The 22,911-nt window shown below is 47.1% G+C and overlaps 2 protein-coding genes across 2 annotated transcripts; one reads left to right on the top strand and one right to left on the bottom strand.

Annotated features, from left to right (window-relative positions):
- Nucleotides 1–93: 93 nt before the first annotated feature.
- Nucleotides 94–3,075, top strand: LOC127313496 (cytochrome P450 84A1-like). Its single transcript, XM_051343989.2, has 2 exons — nucleotides 94–1,862; nucleotides 2,413–3,075. The coding sequence occupies exons 1-2, from the start codon at nucleotides 948–950 to the stop codon at nucleotides 3,043–3,045; spliced, it is 1,548 nt and encodes a 515-aa protein (XP_051199949.1). The 5' UTR covers nucleotides 94–947; the 3' UTR covers nucleotides 3,046–3,075.
- A 3,612-nt stretch (nucleotides 3,076–6,687) lies between these two features.
- Nucleotides 6,688–9,311, bottom strand: LOC127311976 (cytochrome P450 84A1-like). Its single transcript, XM_051342452.1, has 2 exons — nucleotides 8,352–9,311; nucleotides 6,688–7,401 (listed from the first exon to the last, which is right to left on the bottom strand). Exons 1-2 carry the CDS (start codon nucleotides 9,273–9,275, stop codon nucleotides 6,769–6,771), a joined length of 1,557 nt encoding a protein of 518 aa, XP_051198412.1. The 5' UTR covers nucleotides 9,276–9,311; the 3' UTR covers nucleotides 6,688–6,768.
- Nucleotides 9,312–22,911: the final 13,600 nt, after the last annotated feature.

Here is a 22,911-nt window from a genome sequence, read left to right as displayed (position 1 = left end):
TGATGTATATGTATACCTTGACGGACTTGTCGATGATGGTACTATGATTAGTACATGGGGAGGAGCGCCGGTTAAGCATGCCCGCGGATGTAGACATTGATGGTTGAACCACTTTACCAAACTTCATCCCTCATCTACTTTCTGCAATGATCTAATCCTGTATAATGCTAACAAAACATTTATATTAAATTGTATCAAATTTCTAGACTCACCTCAGCACACAACTTAAAAATTAAAATAAATCCATTTCTAAACAAGCCAATGATTTGCTATTCAGTTTAGATTTGAATTTGATATTATTCACACTCGGATATCCCTAGTTGGTTTATCAAGTTATGAATCAAATTCAGATTTGAAGTTTCAGTGTGATGTATTATGTCTGTGTATTGCAATATTCAGTTTTAGAACTTCTCACAACTATTAGGCATGTTTTGCACAGCTTAGAGCATTAGATCCTACACTGACGGGACTACTATATACAATTTGGTGATCATGTTGTTGCATAGACCTACTCAACACCATGATCACACAAAATTGAAACTGCAGACGACCATTATACCAACGAAAAGCTTCAAGTGAAAAAACAAGAAAAAGCCATAGAGAACAATTGCCAACCATCACCATCAAAGTCACAACCAGTTTATACGTAGCGTTGGGGTCGCACATATGTTTACTAAACACTGGAGACTGTTTACTTAACCGGGGATTTTTGTTCATAGAATCTGCAAAACACCGTGGCTGGTCTTGAATATTTTAGCATATGCAAGTTGGATTTATTTTCTGAAATCCACAATAGAATATGTGTGAGGCCTGGGCGCACAAGCGCCGAGTATATATGCAGCTGCCCCATGCATGGATAGGTGGATAGCAGCTAGTATAGCCAGCTTCTTCTTTGAACGCAGTGCATTACAGCAGTATATCATCGGTGACTCGTGAGACTATCGTCAATGGCGGTCCTCGCAAAGATCGCTATGGAGTGCGTGCATGATCCACTGTTGTGGCTGTTCGTCGCCTCACTTGTTTTCGTCATCCTCCAAACACGACGGCTGGGCCGCTCGCCGTTTCCTCCAGGCCCGAAGCCGCTGCCGATCATCGGCAACATGGCGCTGGTGGACCAGCTGACCCACCGTGGCCTGGGGGCGCTGGCGAAGCAGTACGGCGGGCTGCTGCATCTTCGCTTCGGCTGGCTCCACGTCTTCGCCGTGTCGACGCCGGAGTACGCGAGGGAGGTGCTGCACGCACAGGACGGCGCCTTCTCGAACCGCCCGGCTACCATGGCCGTCCACTACCTCACCTACGGACGGTCGGACATGGCGTTCGCGCACAACGGGGCCTACTGGCGGCAGATGCGCAAGCTCTGCGTCACGAAGGTGTTCAGCCGCCGCCGCGCCGAGACGTGGCTGGCCGTGCGCGACGGGTACGGCGCGCTGGCACGCGCCGTGGGCAGGCGCAGCGGCGAGGCCGTCAACCTCGGCGAGCTCATCTTCAACCTCACCGTCAGCGTCATCTTCCGCGCCGCCTTCAGCGCGCGCGACGAAGAAGGGCTGGACGAGTTCGTCGTAATCCTCCAGGAGTTCTCAAGACTCATGGGGCTGTTCCACGTCGGCGACTTCTTCCCGTGGCTCAGCTGGGTGGGCCGGCGGGGCTTCGACCGCCGCCTCCGCATGGCGCGCGGCGCTCTCGACAGGTTTATCGACAAGATCGTGGACGAGCACGCGAGGAGGGGCAAGAACGCAGCCGACCCCGATGCCGACTTGGTAGATGGCCTGCTCGCGTTCCTCGCCGACGCGGACCCGGCCAGCGGGAAGAACAGAGAGGGCGCCATCCGCTTCACCCGCCATAACGTCAAGGCCATGATCATGGTAAGTACTCTACACTCACTTCGCTTAGAGACATGCCACGTTATTCCAGTGTCCGGCAATAAGTCTATGGTTCCAGTTCAGGATTAAAAGAGAGTACATCTATATAGCTAATTAACAAAATCCTTTCGATCGTCTAGAAAAGTGTCTATAAAACGAGAACAAGACAAGAGATAATTAGGCACTAGTACTCAGCAAAGTAGGTTCGTGCTCTGTTTAGTTCTACACCATTCAATTGCATCGTGATTGAGTAAGGCAGTAGTTGATTTTTTTTTTTCAAGTTACAATTGGGGTTGCAAGTGAGATTTCTCTCTGCTGTAGCTGAATGTAGGAATGCAACTAAGAAAAATGCTCAACCGTTAGATGTGCTTCGTGGTTCGTGCTAGTCATAAGTTGCAACATAGCTTGCAACTTAGATTTATTGACATCATTTTATTGAAAATAGAAGTTAGTTCTCACTTGATTGAGAACTAGAAACACCCGTATTTACTTGTTTGCTACCCTATGTGGTGATGTTGATGTTTAATTTGCCTGCATGGGATGATGAATGCAGGACATGTTATTTGGCGGGCCGGAGACAGTGGGGTCCACAACTGAGTGGGCAATGGCGGAGATGATGCATAGTCCATCCGAGCTTCGGCGGCTGCAGCAGGAGCTCGCCGACGTGGTGGGGCTCGATCGGACGGTGGACGAATCCGACCTCACCAGGCTCCCCTTCCTAAAGTGCGTCGTCAAGGAGGCGCTCCGCATGCACCCACCCATCCCAGTGCTCCTCCACGAGGCCGCCAAAGATTGCGTCGTCGGCGGCTACTCTGTGCCAAGAGGCTCCCGCGTCTTGGTCAATGCCTGGGCGATCAATCGCGACTGCAACGCCTGGAAGGACGCTGATACCTTCCGTCCGTCGCGGTTCATGCCCGACGAGGGGGAGGCCGCAGGGCTGGACCTCAAGGGCGGCTGCTATGAGTTTGTTCCATTTGGGTCCGGCCGCCGCTCGTGTCCTGCGCAGGGGCTCGGCCAGCACGCTGTGGAGTTTGCCGTTGCGCAGCTCGCCCACGGGTTCAGCTGGGAGCTTCCCGACGGCATGAAGCCGGCGGAGCTCGACATGAGCGACATCTTCGGCCTCACCACGCCGCGTGCCACTCGGCTATACGCTGTGCCCACACCCCGTCTTACCTGTCCCTTGTGATTATTGCACAATCACTTGCTCACCGAGACATATCGTGTGTCGTTGGTAGTCTTTTGTTTATAAGGGTTCTTCTATCAATAAAAAAACATTATCATCAAAATATATACTGTATAACATAACTAACAGATTGCCATTCAACCTTTTTTTTCTAGAGAACTTTTTCTCTAGTAACATAACGCGGGCAAGTTAAATTGGCTTTCTAAAACGGGAGTGGTGTATTGGAACATGGGTGCATATGCTTCCTATATTTTGAAATGCATCTTACTTACATTTCAAATTTAAAAAAAATTGAAACAAAAAATTCGTACGTACATCTTGACGTGCTAGGCGCTCACAAAGTTGTTTCATAAAAAATTGACTTATCATGTGACGTATGTAAAAAAGATAAAATTCAGTGCTAAAAATAATGCTTTTCACAAGATAAAGTTTATCCTTTTTACATAGACCACAAAAAACATTGTTTTTTTCGTGAAACTTGGTGAATGCACATACATTATGGAGATGTACATGTAGAATTTATTATCCATTTTTTTTGACGTTTCAAAATATGCTTTTTTGGTAGAGGGAGCATACGCACCCGGGAGCCAAATTGAATTTCCGTTCTAAAACGTCTTATATTATTAAGCGGAGGGAGTAAGAGATTACGGGTCTACTATCCTAGATACGGGTTGTTTTATGAGAAAGGGTGTGACTATTTCGAACTCGTTCTCGTTAGATGTAGATGATGTTATCAAATCTCAATTGTAACTCATATTACCACTTATGACTAGGACGAATCACGATGCAAATCAAACGGTGTAGAACTTGACTGAGCACGAAGTTAGTTCTCACCTAGCTGAGAACTAACAAATCGCTATGAGAAAAGCATCAAAGCTAATCCATATATCTAAGATAGGAGGGAAATTGATGATATATTAAGTTTTTTTAGAATAGAGTGAATGCCAAGATGAAATACCATATGATTGTTTGGGCAACGGTATGCAAACCTCGGGAGGTTGGGGGTTTGAGAATTCTTAACACCAAGAACATGAACATTGCCCTCATGCTCAAGTGGATTTTGAAACCGTACCAAAACACATAAGGTCTATGGGCAGACCTCATGACAGCTAAGTACTTGGGAGATATTGACATGTTTGCTCCGGAGGTGTCGACCCAGAGCTCCTAGTTTGGGAAATCAATTCAAATGATAAAGTGGTACTTCAAAATGGGAGTTAAGCGTAAGGTACATAATGGGGCACCATACCTTCTTCTAGCTGGATTGATGGGTGGGGACGTCCCCTCTTGGGGAACGGCACCCTTGGCTTTTCAATTGTTCGTCGAACCCGTCATTAATGTGAGGAGCGCTCACGACCACGAAGATTGCTGGCACCTTTTCTTCCGGCAACCGTTTAGACCTGCCGAAGCTATGGAATCAGAAAACTTAAGTAGGGAACTCCAATTTTGTACCCCATCGGACCAAGAAGATGCGATATCTTAGTCTTTGGAAGCCTTGGGTGGCTTATCCACGAATTCAATCTACCTTAATCTATCACAAGGGGCATCAGTCACCCACTTCAAGGAGGTGTGGAAAACCAGAGTAACACTAAAGATTAAGATATTTCTTTGGCAGCTTATTAGATGCAGACTGCATAGCATTGAATAGGTAGACAAGAGACAGGGACTGTCGAATGGGCTCTGCTCGCTCTGCTGGGAAGTTGAAGATTGCAACCACATTTTCTTTGCATGCCATCTTGCAAAATTCATGTGGGCTGGGGTGAGGGAGATCCTTGACTGCGATTGGAACCCTACAGTGGCAGGGGAATTCCTCTCTATCTCTTATGGTATAAAAGGGTCCTTTCTTATATTAGTATGGTATAATTTCACAGTCCAATGCTTGGATCTATGGAATATCTGCAATAATATGACCATTTAAGAAAATTAATTTCTCAAATCTTGCGGCGAGAACGCTACGGCGATACAGCCCCGCCAAAACCCGTCACACATACAAGCTCGAAACTGAACGAAATAAGAGACTAAATCGAACAAAGGAACAATCTGAGGTGCACCCATATCCTCGGCAGGGTGCATGCCTCCCATGCTCTCAAATCTCCGATCTCGCCACCGTAGGTCAAGGAGGAACACAACCCACAACTCTTTACGTTGCTGCTATCCCCAGCTGTTGGTTCCCTGGTCTCTTGTTGGCGGTCTCCCCGGCTCACCCCCACTCCTTCTGGCACCAGCCTAGCGTGTTGCAGTGTCACCGCAGACCCTTTTCGCCACCTCTCTACGAGCCAAGATGAAAGAGATAGAGAACATCGAACTAAAATGAAAAGGGAAATAAAATAAATATGTTGACCCAATTACAAAGGCGGTGAAAAAAGAGACAACAGGTGCACTGAGATTCGGAAATGAGGATAGAGATCGGACGGTTCAAAAAGTGATTGTGTCCCAATTACAAAACAACAAGACACCTATTAAGAAAAGTGATTATATATACCTAACCACACTAAAAAAATTCCCACCATTGATTGTTTTAAGATGCTTAAAGTTACAAGTTGCAACTCATGATTAACATGAATTACAAAGCAAATCTATTCGTTTAGAGGCATTTTTCTTTGTTGCAATCTCACTCGCAACTAAAAAATAAAATAAAAAAATCAGTTGCAACCCAACTTACAACTGAAAATAAAATCTTAGTTACAACCCAACTTATAACTCAAATGCATGAATCACAATTTAAATCTGATGGTGTACTACTCGACTGAGAACTAATTTTGTTGTCAGCTGCTAGCTCATGTGGTTGTGAACTTAATGGTTAGTGCCCATACAGACTCGGTGCTCATGTGGCCGTGAGCTTGTATATATGGATGTATGTTAGCTTTGTGCTTATTTCATATGGGTATGAACTTCTGTGTATTTTTTTTGCGGGTAAAACAGGATATATTAAATGATAGGGCTTACAAGAATGTCTTGGTCATACACTTGAGAGAAGCTCTCAGCTCCTGAGCGAATCCAAATATCAGCTTGTCTCTCTGTCCTCTCAAGATTTACGAGACAGTAACTCATCCTATTCTGAGATCAATCCACTTTTACAGTATAAATAGTTCTAGTACTATTACACAAATCTCTAATAAAAGAAATCATATGAGCGAATGGCGAACGGCCCTGGTTCTTCTCTTTTATACCGTCGGTGAGTACTTTGCAGTCAAGTTCCAGAACCACTGGTTTGTCACTCCATGGCATGGTCAACAACAATTCTTCCTCACATGCCCTCGGTTCAGCAACAAGAGGGCCGAGGCAGTTTAGCTGTTTCCGACAGCCCGAAAAGATAGTGTCACTGTTCTTATCTCTAAGCACCATACCCGCTCCTGCGGATTCATCCTCAACTTTGACTGAACCATCACAATTCAGTTTTACCCATCCGGCTGAGGGTTTTGTCCATTTCTTATCAGGTGGTTCCTTAGGTCAGGGCGACCCTGGCATCTGATACATACTTGCTAGCATAGGTTGCTTGCCCTTAATAATATCCTCTGTAGAGGAGACCTTCAAATTTGAACTTCTGTGTATTTGACTGAAGATACATGAACTTTGTCTATGCGGCTATACTTTTTTTGTTCTGATGAATTTCCATTGGTTTACTATTTTTCTTGCCGTGTATGTGCATAATGCACATGGTTAAGCTTGAAAGAGCTTGCACATTCTGAACCACATTGCACAGTTCACTGAGAGGAACCGTGGTGAATACTACAAGGAGCAGGTGAGCCGTGGCTTGGGTACGGCATAGAGACGTTTTGCACGTGACACGGTGACGCCGAATAAGTCGGCCATGTCGAGCTCCTTAGGATTCATGCCATCTGGTAGCTCCCATTCGAACCCGTGAGCGAGCGTTGCGACGGCAAACTCCACCGTGTACGGGCCAAGACCCTGCGCGGGGCACGAGCGTCGTCCCGCGCCAAATGGCAGGAACTCATAGCAGCCACCCTTGAGATCCAGCCGGGTGGCCTCTCCCTCGCCGGGCATGAACCTCGACGGCCGGAATGCGTCGGCATCGTTCCACGCCTCGCCGTCGCGGCCGAGGGCCCAGGCGTTGATCAAGACGCGGGAGCCGCTGGGCACCAAGTAGCCGTCGAGGATGCAGTCTTTGGTTGTCCCGTGGAGGTGCATCGGGATGGGCGGGTGCGTGCGGAACGTCTCCTTGACGACGCATTTGAGGAAGGGGAGCTTGTAGAGGTCCGATTCATCCACAGTCCGGCCGAGCCCCACGACATCGGCGAGCTCCTGCTGCAACCGTAGAAGGATTTCAGGGCTCCGAATCATCTCTGCCATCGCCCACTCAATTGTAGCCCCTATTGTGTCCGGCCCTCCAAACAACATGTCCTGTGTTCATAAACAATGCACATAGACAGCCACCTTGTCAGTTTCTGCATCTAATATGAGAACACAAGAGAAAGTTCTAGTATTTCTAAATGGCCAATTAGAAATGTTTAATATAAATCTAATGGTCAAGTAGCTAGTAGTAAATAACATATATAACTCTGGCTAGGTCTGCATATGTGACACATGTCTGATTGTACATTTGTACACTAATTTTCTGTTGGAACTGCAGGCCAGATTACACTACTAGTCAACCGAAAAACAACAACCTACTGTATAAGAAATATGTGTGTAACAGTTTAATGTGGCATATTTGGAACCTTTTAAAGAGAAAAAAATTAATGATTCCAAAACGATAATGCAACCAAATGGATGTGGGCTACAGTTGACCATCTCTGGTTGCTCTTATACTTGTTGTTGACTATTCGTCTGTGCAAACCACACGCAAATGGAGTCTGCCATTTATCCATTTAGGGGATATATATCCTAGATAACTGTAAACATTTTGTAATATGTTTGTTTGATATGTGTACATATATTAGCCTCTCTTAAGGAAAATATATAACATGCATGCTTTCCTAGTCGTCTGCATGCCAACTTCCATGATACATTAAGGTAAGAACATATATTAGGAGAACTATTTTTCATCTTTCGTATATGTTGACTGGTGTAACATGTTTTGCATCTCTATTCTTCTTTTTTTGTGTCTTGTAATCAAGAATCAACCGCGATGATGCTAGCAAATTAATTAGGTTAGTCTATTATATGCCGACTAAAACATTTTTATTTTCATGTGGCCGACATCCACCTTTAATTATTTATTCATAAATCGTACCTCATAGAAGACAAAAATATCGGTAAATCTCAATTTGTCACCATTTTCAATTCATACGCCTTATATTTTGAGACAGAAGGATTAGTAAGTAGTAATTGGGGCCATTGTAGTAACGTACCATCATGACAGCCTTGACGTTGTCGCGGGTGAAGCTGGGCCCGTCCTCACCGTCCTTCCCGCCTCCTGCTTGGTTCGCTTGGGCGATAAACCCCAATAGGCCATCCACCATGTCAGCGTCGGCATCCTCGGGGGTTTTGCCCCTCCTCACGTGGTCGTCAATGATCTTGTCCAAAAACTCACCGAGAGCGTCGCGTGCCGTACGGAGGCGGCGTTCGAAGCCCCGCCGGCCCATCCAGCTGAGCCACGGGAAGAAGTCACCGATGTGGAATGCTTCCAAGAGCTTGGAGAACTCAGGGAACATGGAGATGAAGTCCTCCAGTCTTTCATCGTCGTAGACGGTGCTGAAGGCGGCGTGGAAGATGACACGCACGGTGTGTCTGAAGATGAGGTCGCCGAGGTTGACGGCCTGGCCGCTGGACTCTCCGACGGCGCGGGCCAGCGCGCCGTACCCGTCGCGCACGGCGAGCCACGTCTCGGGGCGGCGGCGGCTGAAGAGCTTGGTGGCGCAGAGCTTGCGCATCTGGCGCCAGTATGCGCTGCCGCTGTGCGCGAAGGCCAGGTCGGAGCGGCCATAGGTGAGGAAGCGGACGGCGGCGGTGGCCGGACGGTGCGCGAAGTCGGCGTCCTGCGTGTGGAGCACCTGGCGCGCGAGCTCTGGCGTCGATACCACGAAAATGCGGAGCGAGCCGACGCGGAGGTGCAGCAGCTCGCCATAATTCTTCGCGAGCGTGGCGAGGCCGCGATGGGTGAACTGGTCCCCCATCAGCATGTTGCCGATGATCGGCAGCGGCTTGGGGCCCGGAGGCAGCGGCGGGTTGTCGTGGCTCCGCTTTTGGAGGAGGAGGAACGCGAGCGAGGCGAAGAAGAGCCAGATGACTGGGTCCTGGAGGCACTCCATGGCGAGCTTTGCAAAGGCCGCCATTGACGACAGTCAGCAACTTAGGAAGTCAGTCGCACGTACGACGTACGACACTAGTACTAATTCCTTTAGAGAAGAGACTTGCCGTTGTCCGTGAGCATGCTCTCGAGGTGCAGTCTTGATATAGTGTCATTGCTTCGGCGTTTTGGGCTTTTGGCAGCCGTCCTCTCTACTCCTCACTCAATTAATTTTTTTTCTCAAAACATAGTACATCTTACAAATACATACATAACCTTTTATATGGTTGCCTGCCCGTATACCCTATCCTATTAGCATCCCCGCGAGACTGAGTTCACGAAATTGATTTGGAGAGTCTTGAGATCGACGAAGTCATCACGTGCGTCTTGCTATTAACAGGAACATCACTTTTCACTGAAGTATATTTCCCTTTTATGAGACACCAAAGTATTAAGAATTGGTGGGTTCAACTCACTCGATTAATCGAAGTAGTGACGTATGTGAACGTTTCAGCAACACGCACACTTGCAATGTCCTGTCAAACAAAATTGATCGTTTATGTCCTTCGCAACTTGGAAAGTCAAACTATTTTGAGTAAATCAGTTTTGCATGATACATATCATGATGTACAAAGGGTTAATAGACAACCCATCCTCCTGGACATACATGCACCTTCAACGGCCGTCCTAGATCCCACTCCTCGTTGACACACGTGCCGCCTCAAGCGAGCTCGTACTCTACTATGTATTATATTCAGCCGGCCCCCAACTCTGTTCCTTCACGAGTGCTCTATGATGATTCAGCGATTTTTTTTAAATAATACGAAATTATTATTTATTTTCAAAAGTAGCATGCGTTTTCAAAAAATTCTAATTTTGTGACTCTCAGCTAGAGGCCGATCGGTCACATACTAGCCGATCGGTCCGCTAGTGGCCGATAGGGTAGTTATCGTGCTAATCAGCCGGGGTCATGCACTCGTCCATGCTGGTGCTAATTAGCCGGAGCATGCACCCCGGTGCATGTGTGCTAATTAGAGCATCTCCACCAGTGATCTTCAAATAGGCCTCAGCAGTGGCGTTGGCACTGTCGTATGGAGGACGCAGACAACATTTTCTATTTAGGGACGCTGCTCCCACATCGGTGCCCCCAAACCGATGGCCCCAATATATTTAGAAACTCAAATTTAAATATTGAAAACGATGTTCATATGAAAGTTCGAACGAAATTTGTACAAATTTAACGCGAATTCAAACTAAAAACTAAAAAACATCTAGCGGTGCTGGAAGTCGAAGGCGCTGAAGTCCAGGTCATCGCCCCTAGACGACCCGAAGGACCAGCTGTCGACGTTGTCGGCCTCCTCCTCGTCGGCCTTCTCCTCCTTTGGCGTCGGCAGCTCCGATGGTCCGACGAGGTCGACGTAGTTGGAGCCGTGGTCCCTGGCGGACCACACCGCCGCCTGCCGCGGGTTGATCGCGATATGCCGGTAGTCTTCCGACGGAGCGGCCGACAATGTACTGTAGGGCAGGGAACTCCTCCTCGTCACCGTCGACACGGAGGGCCGCCTGCGCCTCGGCCTGCTTCTCCCACCATTTCTTCTTCGCCGACGGAAGTGGTGGCGAGGAGTCCTCCTCCTTGACGCTGGAGTGGCGGCCCGACGCCGTCGTCCGATGATCCGGAGCAGAGGACGCGCGCCTCGCCTCATCGCAAAATGACGACGCCTCTGGAAGGAGGCGCGGCCAAGCACGTGCGCGCGACGGCAGTCGACGATCCAGTGCGTGAGCTTCCGGACGCCGCGGTCCTCTCCGACGGCCTCTGCAGGGTAGTTGCCGGCGCCATGCAGGCTGCCTGGGGGAAGTATACCGGCTCCCGTTGCCCACGGACGCATGGACGGAAGCCGTACTGGCGGAGCGTGTCGTCGATGGAGCGGCCGTACCACCAGGCACATCGGACGTCGTTGTTGAAGCGGCCGCCCGAGAGGTTGTCCGTCCGCGCGACCTCGACCGCGCGCTCGTGTTCGAAGAGCCCTGCCCAGGACGGGCTTTCGAGGGCGTTCTCCCGTAGGTTCCTCTCCTCCGGCGTCATCTCGGCCCACCGTTCCCTGGCGAGGGCTCGCGTCTGTGGTCCTGGCGGTGGCGCGCCGGTGGGGTTTTAACAGAGGTGGCAGACACGCATTGGAGGCGCGTTGGTAAGTTAGGTGGACGCCGCGTGGCCAGTCGCCAACCTCGCAGTTTGGGTTTCCACGCGGGAGGCTATTAACACCGATGAACAACCTCCCCGCGTCGTTTTCGATGCAAACCGCCGCATCCTCTCGCTGACAAGGCGCCCCCACCCGCGAAAATCGTCGTTCCGCGAGGCGCCGGCGCGCCTGATTCGCGCCCTTGGCGATGGGGCCGACACGGGGTTACCGGCGATTCTATTGGGCTCGAAAATTGGGTGGGGCCGTTTGGAGAGCGCCGGTACGAATCTATTTTCGCTCCCGGCACTCAAATCGCTATCGGGACCGCTATCGGAGGTGTCGATGGAGATGCATATGCTCTTAGCCTGGTGCTAATAAGCTAGCGGTAGCCTACCGGGCAGCAGCCGACACCCTGTCGGTCCACGTCCGACCGATCGGTCAACAGCTGACCGATCAAGTTATAAAACTGATTTTTTTTGAAAACACGTGCTACTTCCGTGAAATAAATGATAAGTTCGTATTATTTTAAAAAAAATCGCCTGATGATTCATGCTTCCGCTAGTCATAGTCATATGGTATGGTCTAGCATCCTGGTTAATGGAACTGTTTGTACAAGGGCCATTTTATCTGTAGCGACGTAACTAAATTTTCAAAGGATACACGCTGGAATTTGGTTACTTGATGAAACTAGCATGAACTTATCGATCATTCCCCCCCCCCCCCCCCCTCTCCAGCTCTAGTGCGTGAATAGTACTTTGAGAGTCGTTTTCTCTCCGCCGGCTCCCCTTTCCGTCCACTAGTAAAAATGGATTTGCAGTCACAGTGCATTTGGGCCTTAAGTCCCGGTTTTTAAACCGGGACCAAACAATCGGGACTAAAGGTTCAACTCTTTAGTTCCGGTTCAAATATACACTGGGACCAAAGGCCCCGCCACGTGGTGCGGCCAGGGAGTTCGTGGTGGAGGACTTTTGGTCCCGGTTCGTGATACGAACTGGGACCGGAGGGTCTCTGCCGCGGCAGAGAAAATGGCCGTTTCTCTGATGCGGCAGAGGTTGAGGGTGGAGCAGCGTTTCTCTGCCACGACAGAGAAATTGGCCGTTTCTCTGCCGCGGTAGAGTTTCAGGGTTTTATATTATCCATTCAATTCTGCAATGCATACATCATTCAAGAAACCACAAACATCGTCATGTATATATAGACATCGTCACGAAATACAGTACAAGTAATGCATGTTTACAATATATATAAAGTCGGACCTCTTTACTATATCTATCTCATATGCCTAACGTTGTATATGAACTCTCGTTGGTATTCTCCAGTTCGAACTATGACCTCTCTAAGAAAGAATCCCGTAATTTCCTCTTGAATTGCCTGTATGAGATCCTTCGTTAGGAGAGAGCCCGTAAGCGTTCCCGCTAAATTAAAAAGGAGATCAATATATATGAATGGAACTCAATACAATTGATGGTAATAAAATAAGATTAATTGTAAAAAATTGTTCACATACACGAATGGCTTGTATAGCCTCGTCCGGGTCCCTGTGACAGGTCATCTCGCGAATGAACTCGCGGAAGTAGTATCCTCATAAGTTATTCCGGGTTCCTGCTTCAAACACTTTACGAAAAAATAGTTCGATCAAATTAATAATCAAGCATGGTATTGAAACAAAACATCAAAGAGATTCGCGGAGATAGCTATATATATAGTATTACTTACAGGGTGATGTTTAAATGTATGCTCTGGTTTCCATTTACCCGGAACAATATTGATGAACCGTTTCCAAGCCCTGCCCGTCAAAGAAGAAATAAGTAAATGAGTTATTGATTAGTAGATGATATCATCGAATGAGAACAGATGAAGATGCCGATACGATATTTTGATTGAAATTACCTCTGGGGCAGGGCAGCCATGTTCGCCCATTCCCCATGGTCTTTACATTTTGAGTCCCCCAAGTACTACTCATTTGTTAAGCTCAATGATTAGGAGAATATAGTAGAAGCTGCACATGCATAACCCGCCGGATTATTTAGAATTCACATCGAGTAAGTGAAATCGAATGTATGTAAGACAGTTATAACACTCGCTTGAAGTTGGAAGGAAAGAATATTTCCTCTTTGTTTGCTTGCTTCAGTAAAAACATTAGCAAGTTTTCCTCTGTGTCCTTGGCTTACTGTCGAATCGTAACTTCATGAACGGTGTTTGGGTTAATGAATCTGATGCCATAGAGCCCGCCTCTTTTGCATTCGAGCATCTTCATTCTGCATAATATATAGCGTACAAAAATAATATAGTGAGGATAGTTGTTAGTGCAAATAAATGAGTAAGCTACAGACTTAATTACATAAATAAATCACTTACAAACAACAACAACTGATGACAGATTTGTCGAGTGCGTCTTGATTGAATAACTGAAATAGTTCTTCATACTCAAGGTTTATCTCCTCCTTCCCCCGGAAGTAATGCTCATCTCTAACTCCCACCGTGAGGTAGCGATCCGTGTTCCGACAGGCTTGCAGGTACCATGCATGCAACCTTCGCATCTGAGTCCCTAGACGCGCGAGCTCGCCAGGTTTGACGAGATCCTTTCCGTATTGATACTTGTTTCTGACTTCAGCCGTTGGATTGTAATCATCATACCGAACATCTGCTCCAAGATCTCTAGCCATCCGTTTGATCATCGATGTCGTCTCCGGATCATCATTGGAGTGCATGACGAAGGGGGGTAGCGATTGATTTTCCTGTTGTCCGAGCTGGGCAATTTTTTCGCCTTTCACGCTCTAGAGGACTGTCCAAGAGAGCGGTCATAATCACATGCCAACTCAGATTTCTTTTGTCTCGTCTCGGTAAAGTGCTTCATTGTATTCGGTTCTATATACACCTTTGGTGGAGGCTTCTTCAGCGCAAGAAACTCCTTCAGCTGGGCGTCTGCGATTGCGTCCTTCTGCTCACCAGTCCGCTCATATGGCAACATATCTGGAGTCTTAGACCTATTCGGAGCTGATGATCTCTTTGGAGCTTGAGTACTTGCCGCGGAACTCTTCCTCTTTTGCTTAGGTTGCAGACTCGGCGGAGTCTCCTGACGAGTAGGAGGCGACAGAGGATTCTCACGGAGAGGAGACCACTCACGCGGAGGAGAATCATCACGCAGAAGAGAGTCATCACACATAGGAGAATCATCACGCGGAGGAGACTGCGGAGGTGGTGGAGAATGAGCTAGAGGTGGCATGCTTGGCTTCAAACCTGGAAACACAATGAGCTCCTTCCGCCACTGAACCATGGTTCTAAGGGCTTCTCCGAGTTCAGTGAACTCCCCATCTTCACCTGCAGGGTGGTCAAGTGTCAACGGGTCATATCCTCCCGTGACTTCATCCACCAGCACAACATCATAGCCATCTTGGACCGGATGGCAATGGTAAGTTGTTGTAGGTAAGACATATTTTACCGCCGCCTTCTTGGATATGTTGACAAATTTGACATGCAGCTCACACGGACGGCCCTCTGTGAGATCATCCACGGGGTAGCAAGGAGGCTCCATCACATGTTCATTATTATCGAGCTGAGTGGAAGCCACACTGCTTTTCCGGTGCTAAGATTGCTGCGGGTTGATAGCATCGAATGCATGATCTACATGCCGCCCCTGAGACCGCTGGATTGAAAGTACTTTGTTAACTTGGGCAACTTGGGCTTTCAGGACGCTCACAGAATCCTCCAAGGATGCTATGCGGTCTGCTTCCTTTGCCTTTCTCCTCGCATGGCTTTTATCAGGAAATCTCTTCCTTTCCGCGGGAAAGCCATACTTCCACGGAACGGAGCCTTCTGTGTCTCGTGTTCGTCCGTCATGTTCTTTGTTCCCAAGGGCGTGTGTCAGCTCATCGTTTTTTCTTTCTGGATGGAACCTCCCCTCCCGCACGTCTCTATGTGCAGCTATAAGGGCATCACAAGGGTTCTTTAGATGTTCTTTATTATAAATACACTTCCCTGTTTCTGGGTCCAACCTTGATGAGTACATCCCTACCACACTACCACCTCCGTCATTACCAAATGAAGATGAACCTGCTGTGAAGCTCAAGTCCAATGAAGTTCTGATTGGACCTATTACAAGGGCTCGTGCGAAGCTACTTAAACAACAGGTGAACTTGTTCCTAAATGATACTTTGATTGATCAGAATTTTATACTACCTAAGTCGTATTACTTATGTATCATCAGGTATGAAGAGGAGACAAGCATCACACGAGGAGGAGAGGAGCAGCTGGACGTGAAGATGGACGTGAAGCTGGACAAGGAGCTGGACATGAAGATATCTCATGGACGCGCGAGGGAGGAGCGGGAGACATGCGCGAGAGGAGAAGACGAAGTCCAGGCCGGCCCAGCACCCGGTCAGACCGGCCACCACGCCGGCGCGCCCGGTCCCTGGCCCGGTCCAACCGGGCGGCAGGCCGCATCCACCCCGGCGCTAACCGGGCGCCACGCTGATGCCAACTGGGAGCGTTACTGCGCGACAATTTCCACGCACGGTTGCAACCCGGTCCCTGACCCGGTTTGAACCGGCCAGCCCGGTCCTAGGCCCGGTCGACCGGCCCCCTGACCGGCCGTGTCCGAGTCTGTCTCGACCAGATCTATTCTGGGTCGGTTATTTTCGTACTTTTTCGACCTGAGGTCGTCCCGGACGCCTATATAAGTGCCCAGGACGCCCCCTAGCTGCTGGAGACCACGTTTAAGATAAACCCTAGTTCTTAGTTGTTTGCTCTGCAAAACTATTGAATTCCCTACACCATATTGCTTGATATTGTGTAGATCTGAAAACTCTTGTGTGATTTGTTGTTCCATTGGGAATTAGAAGGTTGCAACTTACCGCTTCGTGGTCGGCGGCTACGTGCGCAAGTGTGTGGAGTTACGAATATCTTGCAGGGTTGAGAGCTGTTGCATTGGCAACAGGGACCAATCGAGAGATCTCGTTGCATCATACAAGTTATCATCCACTTCATCAAGTTACCTCCGCTGCAATCACCCCGTGATCATCATAACCACCGTTGCTTACTGAGAAGATCGGGCCACCCCTTATCATCTTGGTATCAGATTCTCGGGTTCCCTCGGTAAGCCATCCACAATCGACCCCATAGTTGAGTTGTGAGTGTTTCCTATCCAGAAAAGCCAAAAAAAAATTAGGTTTAGGGTTTGCCATAGCCTTAGATTGCACTAATTTCGAGTTTTAGTTGCTTTTCGTAGTTGTTTTTGCGTATCTTTTTCTTGCATCTAGTATTGTTAGGGTTTGAGTCTCTATTCCATCTAGTTTCAGTTTTTATTACTCCGAGTCCACATAGCGTACGGTGTGCTTGTTCTCAACCATAGACACAGCCTATCGATATAAAGTGACTAGGAACTTTCCCAGAAGAGACTAGTTTTACCGCTCGACAGGCTGCTCATTAGGATTTTGGTGCTTTACATATCTAGTTGGCCGTGTTATCAAGGAGTTGTGTCATAAAAAAACAGAAAATTTGAAAAGAAGCAAAAAGAGCTACATAGCTGCGTTTTACAATAGAAAAATCCCAAAAGAAAAGTGAAGTGCTAGAAGAATCAAGTGAAGGCCTAAGTTTACTTTACTGCACCCGTAGTTGAGCAATCTTGTGCCTGTCTCGTTGAGCTTTGCTAGCGTCTCTCTAGTGCATTGCAACCTTTCTTCCATATAGTTGCATTGCCACCTTTATCACCTTGTGTGAGTATCATTGGTTGTCTACGATCAGCGCTAGAGCTTGTTACTGGTGCAAATAGGTAGCCCACCTACAGCCCCACATATATCCTGCTTTGCCGTGTGATTTGTTCTTATATCCTTGATATTCGCTTCGCTACATCCGTGCACTAGTTGTAACTACAAGTGGTAAGCAATACTAATTCACTTTGGAGCGGTAAGATTTCCTTTTCTTATCAGTTTTGAGTGAGTTGTGAGAGTACCACCATATATTTTTGATTTAGTGCACTAACCTACTAATCATGTCTGCTAGTGATGAGAAAATTGTTAACCAGGAGAACAAGAACTCCACGGATTTGATTACATGGAGGGAGTTTGCGGCTCTTCGTAATGAGATGCGACCTGAATTCCGCACTCAGGATGATGTGTTTAGGAGAGAGGTCCAAGAGATCAACCAAAAGCTGGATGCTACTAATGAGACCGTCACCGCAATGGCTGATCAAGTAACGGATATCCAACGCAGTCTTCGAACTTTGACAATGTCTGTTGAGAATCTTACAAATCAACAGCGACAACAAAATGAAGATGCTGATGAAGCCCCTGGTCGTGGTGATCGTCCTCGAGGTTGGGCTCCACTTGGTCGCAATGGTCGTGGACATGACGAGGAAGATGGATTGGGTAAGCCCAAGTTTTCTATACCCAAGTTTGAAGGAGGAGCTGATGTTGAAGAATACCTCACTTGGGAGCTCAAGATTGAGAAGTTATGGAGTTTACATCCACATTATACTGAAGATAGGAAGATAAAGCTTGCTTCTTCCGAATTTGATGGTTATGCTTTGCGTTGGTGGGATCGATTTGTTCGTGCTCGTGAAGAAGATGGTGAACAACCTATTATCACATGGCGTGCTATGAAGGCGGCAATGACTGAGCGTTTTGTGCCCACAAATTATTTGCGCAGTATATTTGATAAGTTGACCCTATTGAGACAAGGTGTGAAGACTGTTGATGAATACTACATGGAGATGGAGATGCTCATGCAGCGTGGCCGTGTAAAACAATCCCTTGAGATGACAATGACTCATTTTCTCAATGGTTTGAAGTATGACATCAAAGGATTTGTTCGTCATTACAGTTACACCACTACGAATGAGTTGCTACATCATGCAAGAGAAGCTGAATCATAGTTGGCTGACGAAGCAAAGATTAAAGGTCGAGCTTCAGGAGCTGGGCGCTTCACACCCCGCGCGGCCCCACCTACGGCGCCGGCGCCATCGACGCGCTCCGCACCTTACTCTACTCTGCCTAGCAAGACAGTCTCCAATGTGTCTAACACAAAGAAGTCCGAATCTGCTGCAAGTACGAGTGGCTCTAACATGTCTACTGCGCGTAACCGTGATATGGCTTGTCACACATGTGGTGGAAAAGGTCACTTCAAGAGAGATTGTCCTAACCGCAAAGTCATGATTATCAATGAGGACAATGAGTACGAGACTGGAGATGATGTTGATCCTAATGCTCCAGAAGATGATGACTATGACACTGATGGTGAAGATGCATATCCGTCTGATGCTCGCACCATTGTTGTTTCGCAGCATGCTCTTAATGTGTTGCCTAGTGCATCTACTCAGCGCTGCAATTCGTTCCAAATAAAGGCTTTAGTTGGTCCTGACAAGGCTTGCAAGGTCATTATTGATGGCGGAAGTTGCCGCAATTTAGCAAGCAAGGAATTGTGTACTAAGCTGAAGTTGAAGTATCTACCGCACCCGCATCCATACTATATTCAGTGGTTAAGTGACAATGGTGAGATGAAGGTAAACCACATGGTGCGTGTTGAATTTGCTATTGGACCGTATAAGGATTGCATTGATTTTGATGTGGTTCCTATGACGGTGTGTCACCTACTATTGGGTCGGCCTTGGCTATATGATCGTTCTGTGCAACACAATGGCCGTGCCAATACATATCACTTGGAGTTCAAGGGCAAGAAAATCAACTTACATCCTATGACACCACAGCAAATTGTCAATGAATCTCGTCAGAAAGTTGAAGTAAACTTGGAGGATGCTTCTTTAGATAGGCGAGAGAATTGTAATGTTGTGAGTGATATAACGAAAAGTGAGAGAGTGAATTCCTTAGTCTCATTAGCCACCAAAGAAGACATGAGAGAATTTAGTGAGGATCCTACAGCCATGCCTCTTGTGCTCTTGTACATGGGTACAGTTTTGGTTTCTAACGACATGACTCCTCTTCTTCTTGGTGTTTCTAATGTTTTGCAGGAATTTGGCGATGTGTTTCCGGATGAGGTACCCGCAGGACTACCACCATTGCGAGGTATTGAGCATCAAATCGACTTGATTCCCGGAGCTTCGCTACCCAATCGGGCACCATATAGAACGAACCCCGAAGAAACAAAGGAGATACAGAAGCAAGTAAAAGCTCTACTCGACAAAGGTTATATCCGCATAAGCCTTAGTCCTTGTGTTGTTCCTGTTATTCTTGTTCCTAAGAAAGATGGTACATGGCGTATGTGCGTAGATTGTAGAGCTATAAATAACATTACTATTCGATATCGTCATCCTATTCCCCGTTTAGAGGATATGCTAGATGAATTGAGTGGTGCTGCTATGTTCTTTAAAATTGATTTGCGTAGTGGTTATCATCAAATTAGGATGAAAGAAGGGGATGAAAGGAAAACAACCTTCAAAACAAAATTTGGTTTATATGAGTGGTTAGTAATGCCTTTTGGTTTAACTAATGCACCTAGCACTTTCATGAGACTGATGAACCATGTTTTGCGAGATTTTATTGGCAAGTTTGTGGTTGTGTACTTTGATGACATATTAATCTACAGCCGCAATGAATCTGATCGTACTATACATATTCGACATGTTTTGCAAGTGTTGCGTGATAATAAACTCTATGGTAATCTTGAGAAGTGCACATTTTGCAAAGATACGGTCATATTTCTGGGTTATGTTGTCTCTCAGCATGGAGTAGAAGTAGATTTGTCTAAAATTGAAGCTATTCAAAATTGGCCTACTCCTATGAATGTGAGTCAAGTTAGAAGTTTTCATGGTCTAGCTGGGTTTTATAGAAGATTTGTGCCTAACTTTAGTACTATTGCTGCATCTTTGAATGACTTAACTAAAAAGGGTGTAATATTTGAGTGGGGCGCAGCCCAAGATAATGCTTTTGATGAACTGAAGAGATTGTTAACTTCTGCACCGTTGCTTGCACTTCCTGATTTCAATCACTACTAGAAAACAGCTTATTAGTGGCGCACTGGTTTTGGCTATCAGTGGCGCACTACTAGTGCGCCACTATTATCACGCCACCGCTAACTTGTTAGTAGTGGCGCACTACTGGTGCGCCATTGGTAGTCCAAATACTAGTGGCGCACTAGGTAGTGCGCCACTGCTAATAGTACACATGCGCCACTATTGCTTTTAGCAGTGCGCCACAACTAACAGTAGTATGGAAACAAAAAAAGAGGCAAGTGCGCCACCACTAGCATTCCGGTGCGCCAGTGTTAACCATGGCTGGAAACAAAAAAAATGCAGGTCAGATCGTCCTGGTAATAAAATTACACCAATCCCTTAATTTATTTACAGAGCAGTTAAACAAATTTACAACAAATATTTACAGAAAACACCCTAAAAAAATTGAAAAAGCAATCAAGTCCCAAGGGAACCGCGTCACCGCCCGGCCGTGACGCTCGTCCCTGCCACTGCCTGCTTCGTCGACGTGCTCCTCGCGGTGCTGCCCGGCCGCTAGGCGCAGGCCACGGACCTCCTCTTCCTCCTCACGGTCGCACATGTGTTCCCGGTCCAGCTCCACGGCGGCGCCGTGATACGTCCAAAACGTATCTACTTTCCCGAACACTTTTGCTATTGTTTTGCCTCTAATTTGTGTATTTTGGATACAACTAACACGGACTAACGCTGTTTTCAGCAGAATTGCTCTGGTGTCTCATTTTTGTGCAGAAATTCAACTTTCATGAAAATCCCCGGAATTTATGTCGAAGGGCTTATTTTTCCAGAAGATTCACGGAGCCAGAAGGGCAGGCCTGGGGGAGGCCCAGGGCCCCCACACATTAGGCCGGCGCGGCCTGGAGGGGGGCGCGCCGCCCTACTGTGTGGCCGCCTCGGCTAGCCTCTGATGCCCCCTCTGGACTATTTAAGGGTTTCGATCTAAAAACGCAAGACGAGAAGTCGAAGTCGCCAGAAACCATCCAGAACGCCGCCACCATCGCGAAACTCCGTCTCGGGACCAGAAACTCCGTTCTGGCACTCCGCCGGGACGGGGAATTGGAGGAGATCATCGCCATCATCACCACCGATGCCTCTCCATCGACCAGCCATGTTTCCCCCATCCATGTGTGAGTAATTCCCCCGCTGTAGGCTGAAGGGGATGGTAGGGATTGGATGAGATTTGTCATGTAATAGTATAAGATTGTTAGGGCATAGTGCCTAGTGTCCGTAATTGGTACTTTGATGATATTGTTGCAACTTGTTATGCTTAATGCTTGTCACTAGGGCCCGAGTGCCATGATCTTAGATCTGAACATGTTATTGTTTCATGATGATATTCATTGTTTTATGATCTTACCTGCAAGTTGTATACACATGTAGCTGTCCGGAACCCGAGGCCCCAAAGTGACAGAAATTGGGACAACCGAAGGGGAAGGCGGTGATGTGAGGATCACATGTGTTCACGGAGTGTTAATGCTTTGCTCCGGTGCTCTATTAAAAGGAGTACCTTAATTTCCAGTAGATTCCCTAGAGGCCCGGCTGCCACCGGCTGGTAGGACAAAAGATGTTGTGCAAGTTTCTCATCGCGAGCATGTACGACTAAATATGGAACACATGCCTATGGATTGCTTAGTACTTGGATACCGTTTTATTACTATCTGCAAATGCCCTACTTTGATTATTACATGAGTTCCTCTCATCCATGCAACGCCCGTTATCCATCCCTGTGCCTACAGTATTTTAATCCTGCTGTTTACTATAATCATTACTGCTGTCTTTGTTACACTGCTGCTGATATTTCACTACTGCTTCTGCTATAAAACTGTTACTACTGATAAACTCTTGCGAGCAAGTCTATTTCCAGGTGCAGCTGAATTGACAACTCCGCTGTTAAGGCTTTCAAGTATTCTTTGTCTCCCCTTGTGTCGAATCAATAGATTGGGTTTTACTTCCCGCGAAGACTGTTGCGATCCCCTGTACTTGTGGGTCATCAAGACTATTTTCTGGCGCCGTTGCCAGGGAGCATAGCTTTATTTGGAAGTTCACTTGGATTGATATTGTTCGCTGCAAATTCTCCATCATGGGTAAATCTCGCGATCCTAAAGTCGCCATATTACCATCCACTACAAGAAAAGGTACAACTCTGAGTACCTCTGCTGCTCTTGATTCACCATCTGTGATAAGTCAACTTGTTTCACCACCACAAGCTTCACTTGCTGGTACTTCTGCTGAATCTGAAAACTCTTATAATTTTGATGATGCTTCTGCTGTGCTTGATGATAGTGGTTCATTGGGATCTTTTCTAGATGCTACAATTTCTAGGTCTAGACAAATTGAAAATACTAAAACTCCTAATGAAAATACTGCTACACCTGTTTATTCACCTGAGTCTGTTGAATACTCTAGTGATGATCCTGATGAAGATTATGTGGAACTTGATGATGATTTTATTGATAGATGCAATGCTACTACTGATGCAAGAAAAAATAAAAAGTTCCTTGCACAACATACTGTTAGATATAAGCTATCTCCTGATCCTAAATTTGCCACATCTCCTATAAACATTA

This window comes from Lolium perenne, chromosome 7, assembly GCF_019359855.2.
Source record: "Lolium perenne isolate Kyuss_39 chromosome 7, Kyuss_2.0, whole genome shotgun sequence".
NCBI lineage: Eukaryota > Viridiplantae > Streptophyta > Magnoliopsida > Poales > Poaceae > Lolium > Lolium perenne.
The sequence above is the reverse complement of the archived record's forward strand: the minus strand, read 5'-3'. Positions and strand labels throughout refer to the sequence as shown.

Bases quoted from the DNA above. Each gene is read 5' to 3' on its own strand.
- LOC127311976 (XM_051342452.1), bottom strand. From the start codon at position 9,275: ATGGCGGCCTTTGCAAAGCTCGCCATGGAGTGCCTCCAGGACCCAGTC. The intron at 7,402-8,351 runs GTACGTTACTAC...TTATGAACACAG, and splicing joins ACGTCAAGGCTGTCATGATG to GACATGTTGTTTGGAGGGCC.
- LOC127313496 (XM_051343989.2), top strand. From the start codon at position 948: ATGGCGGTCCTCGCAAAGATCGCTATGGAGTGCGTGCATGATCCACTG. The intron at 1,863-2,412 runs GTAAGTACTCTA...TGATGAATGCAG, and splicing joins ACGTCAAGGCCATGATCATG to GACATGTTATTTGGCGGGCC.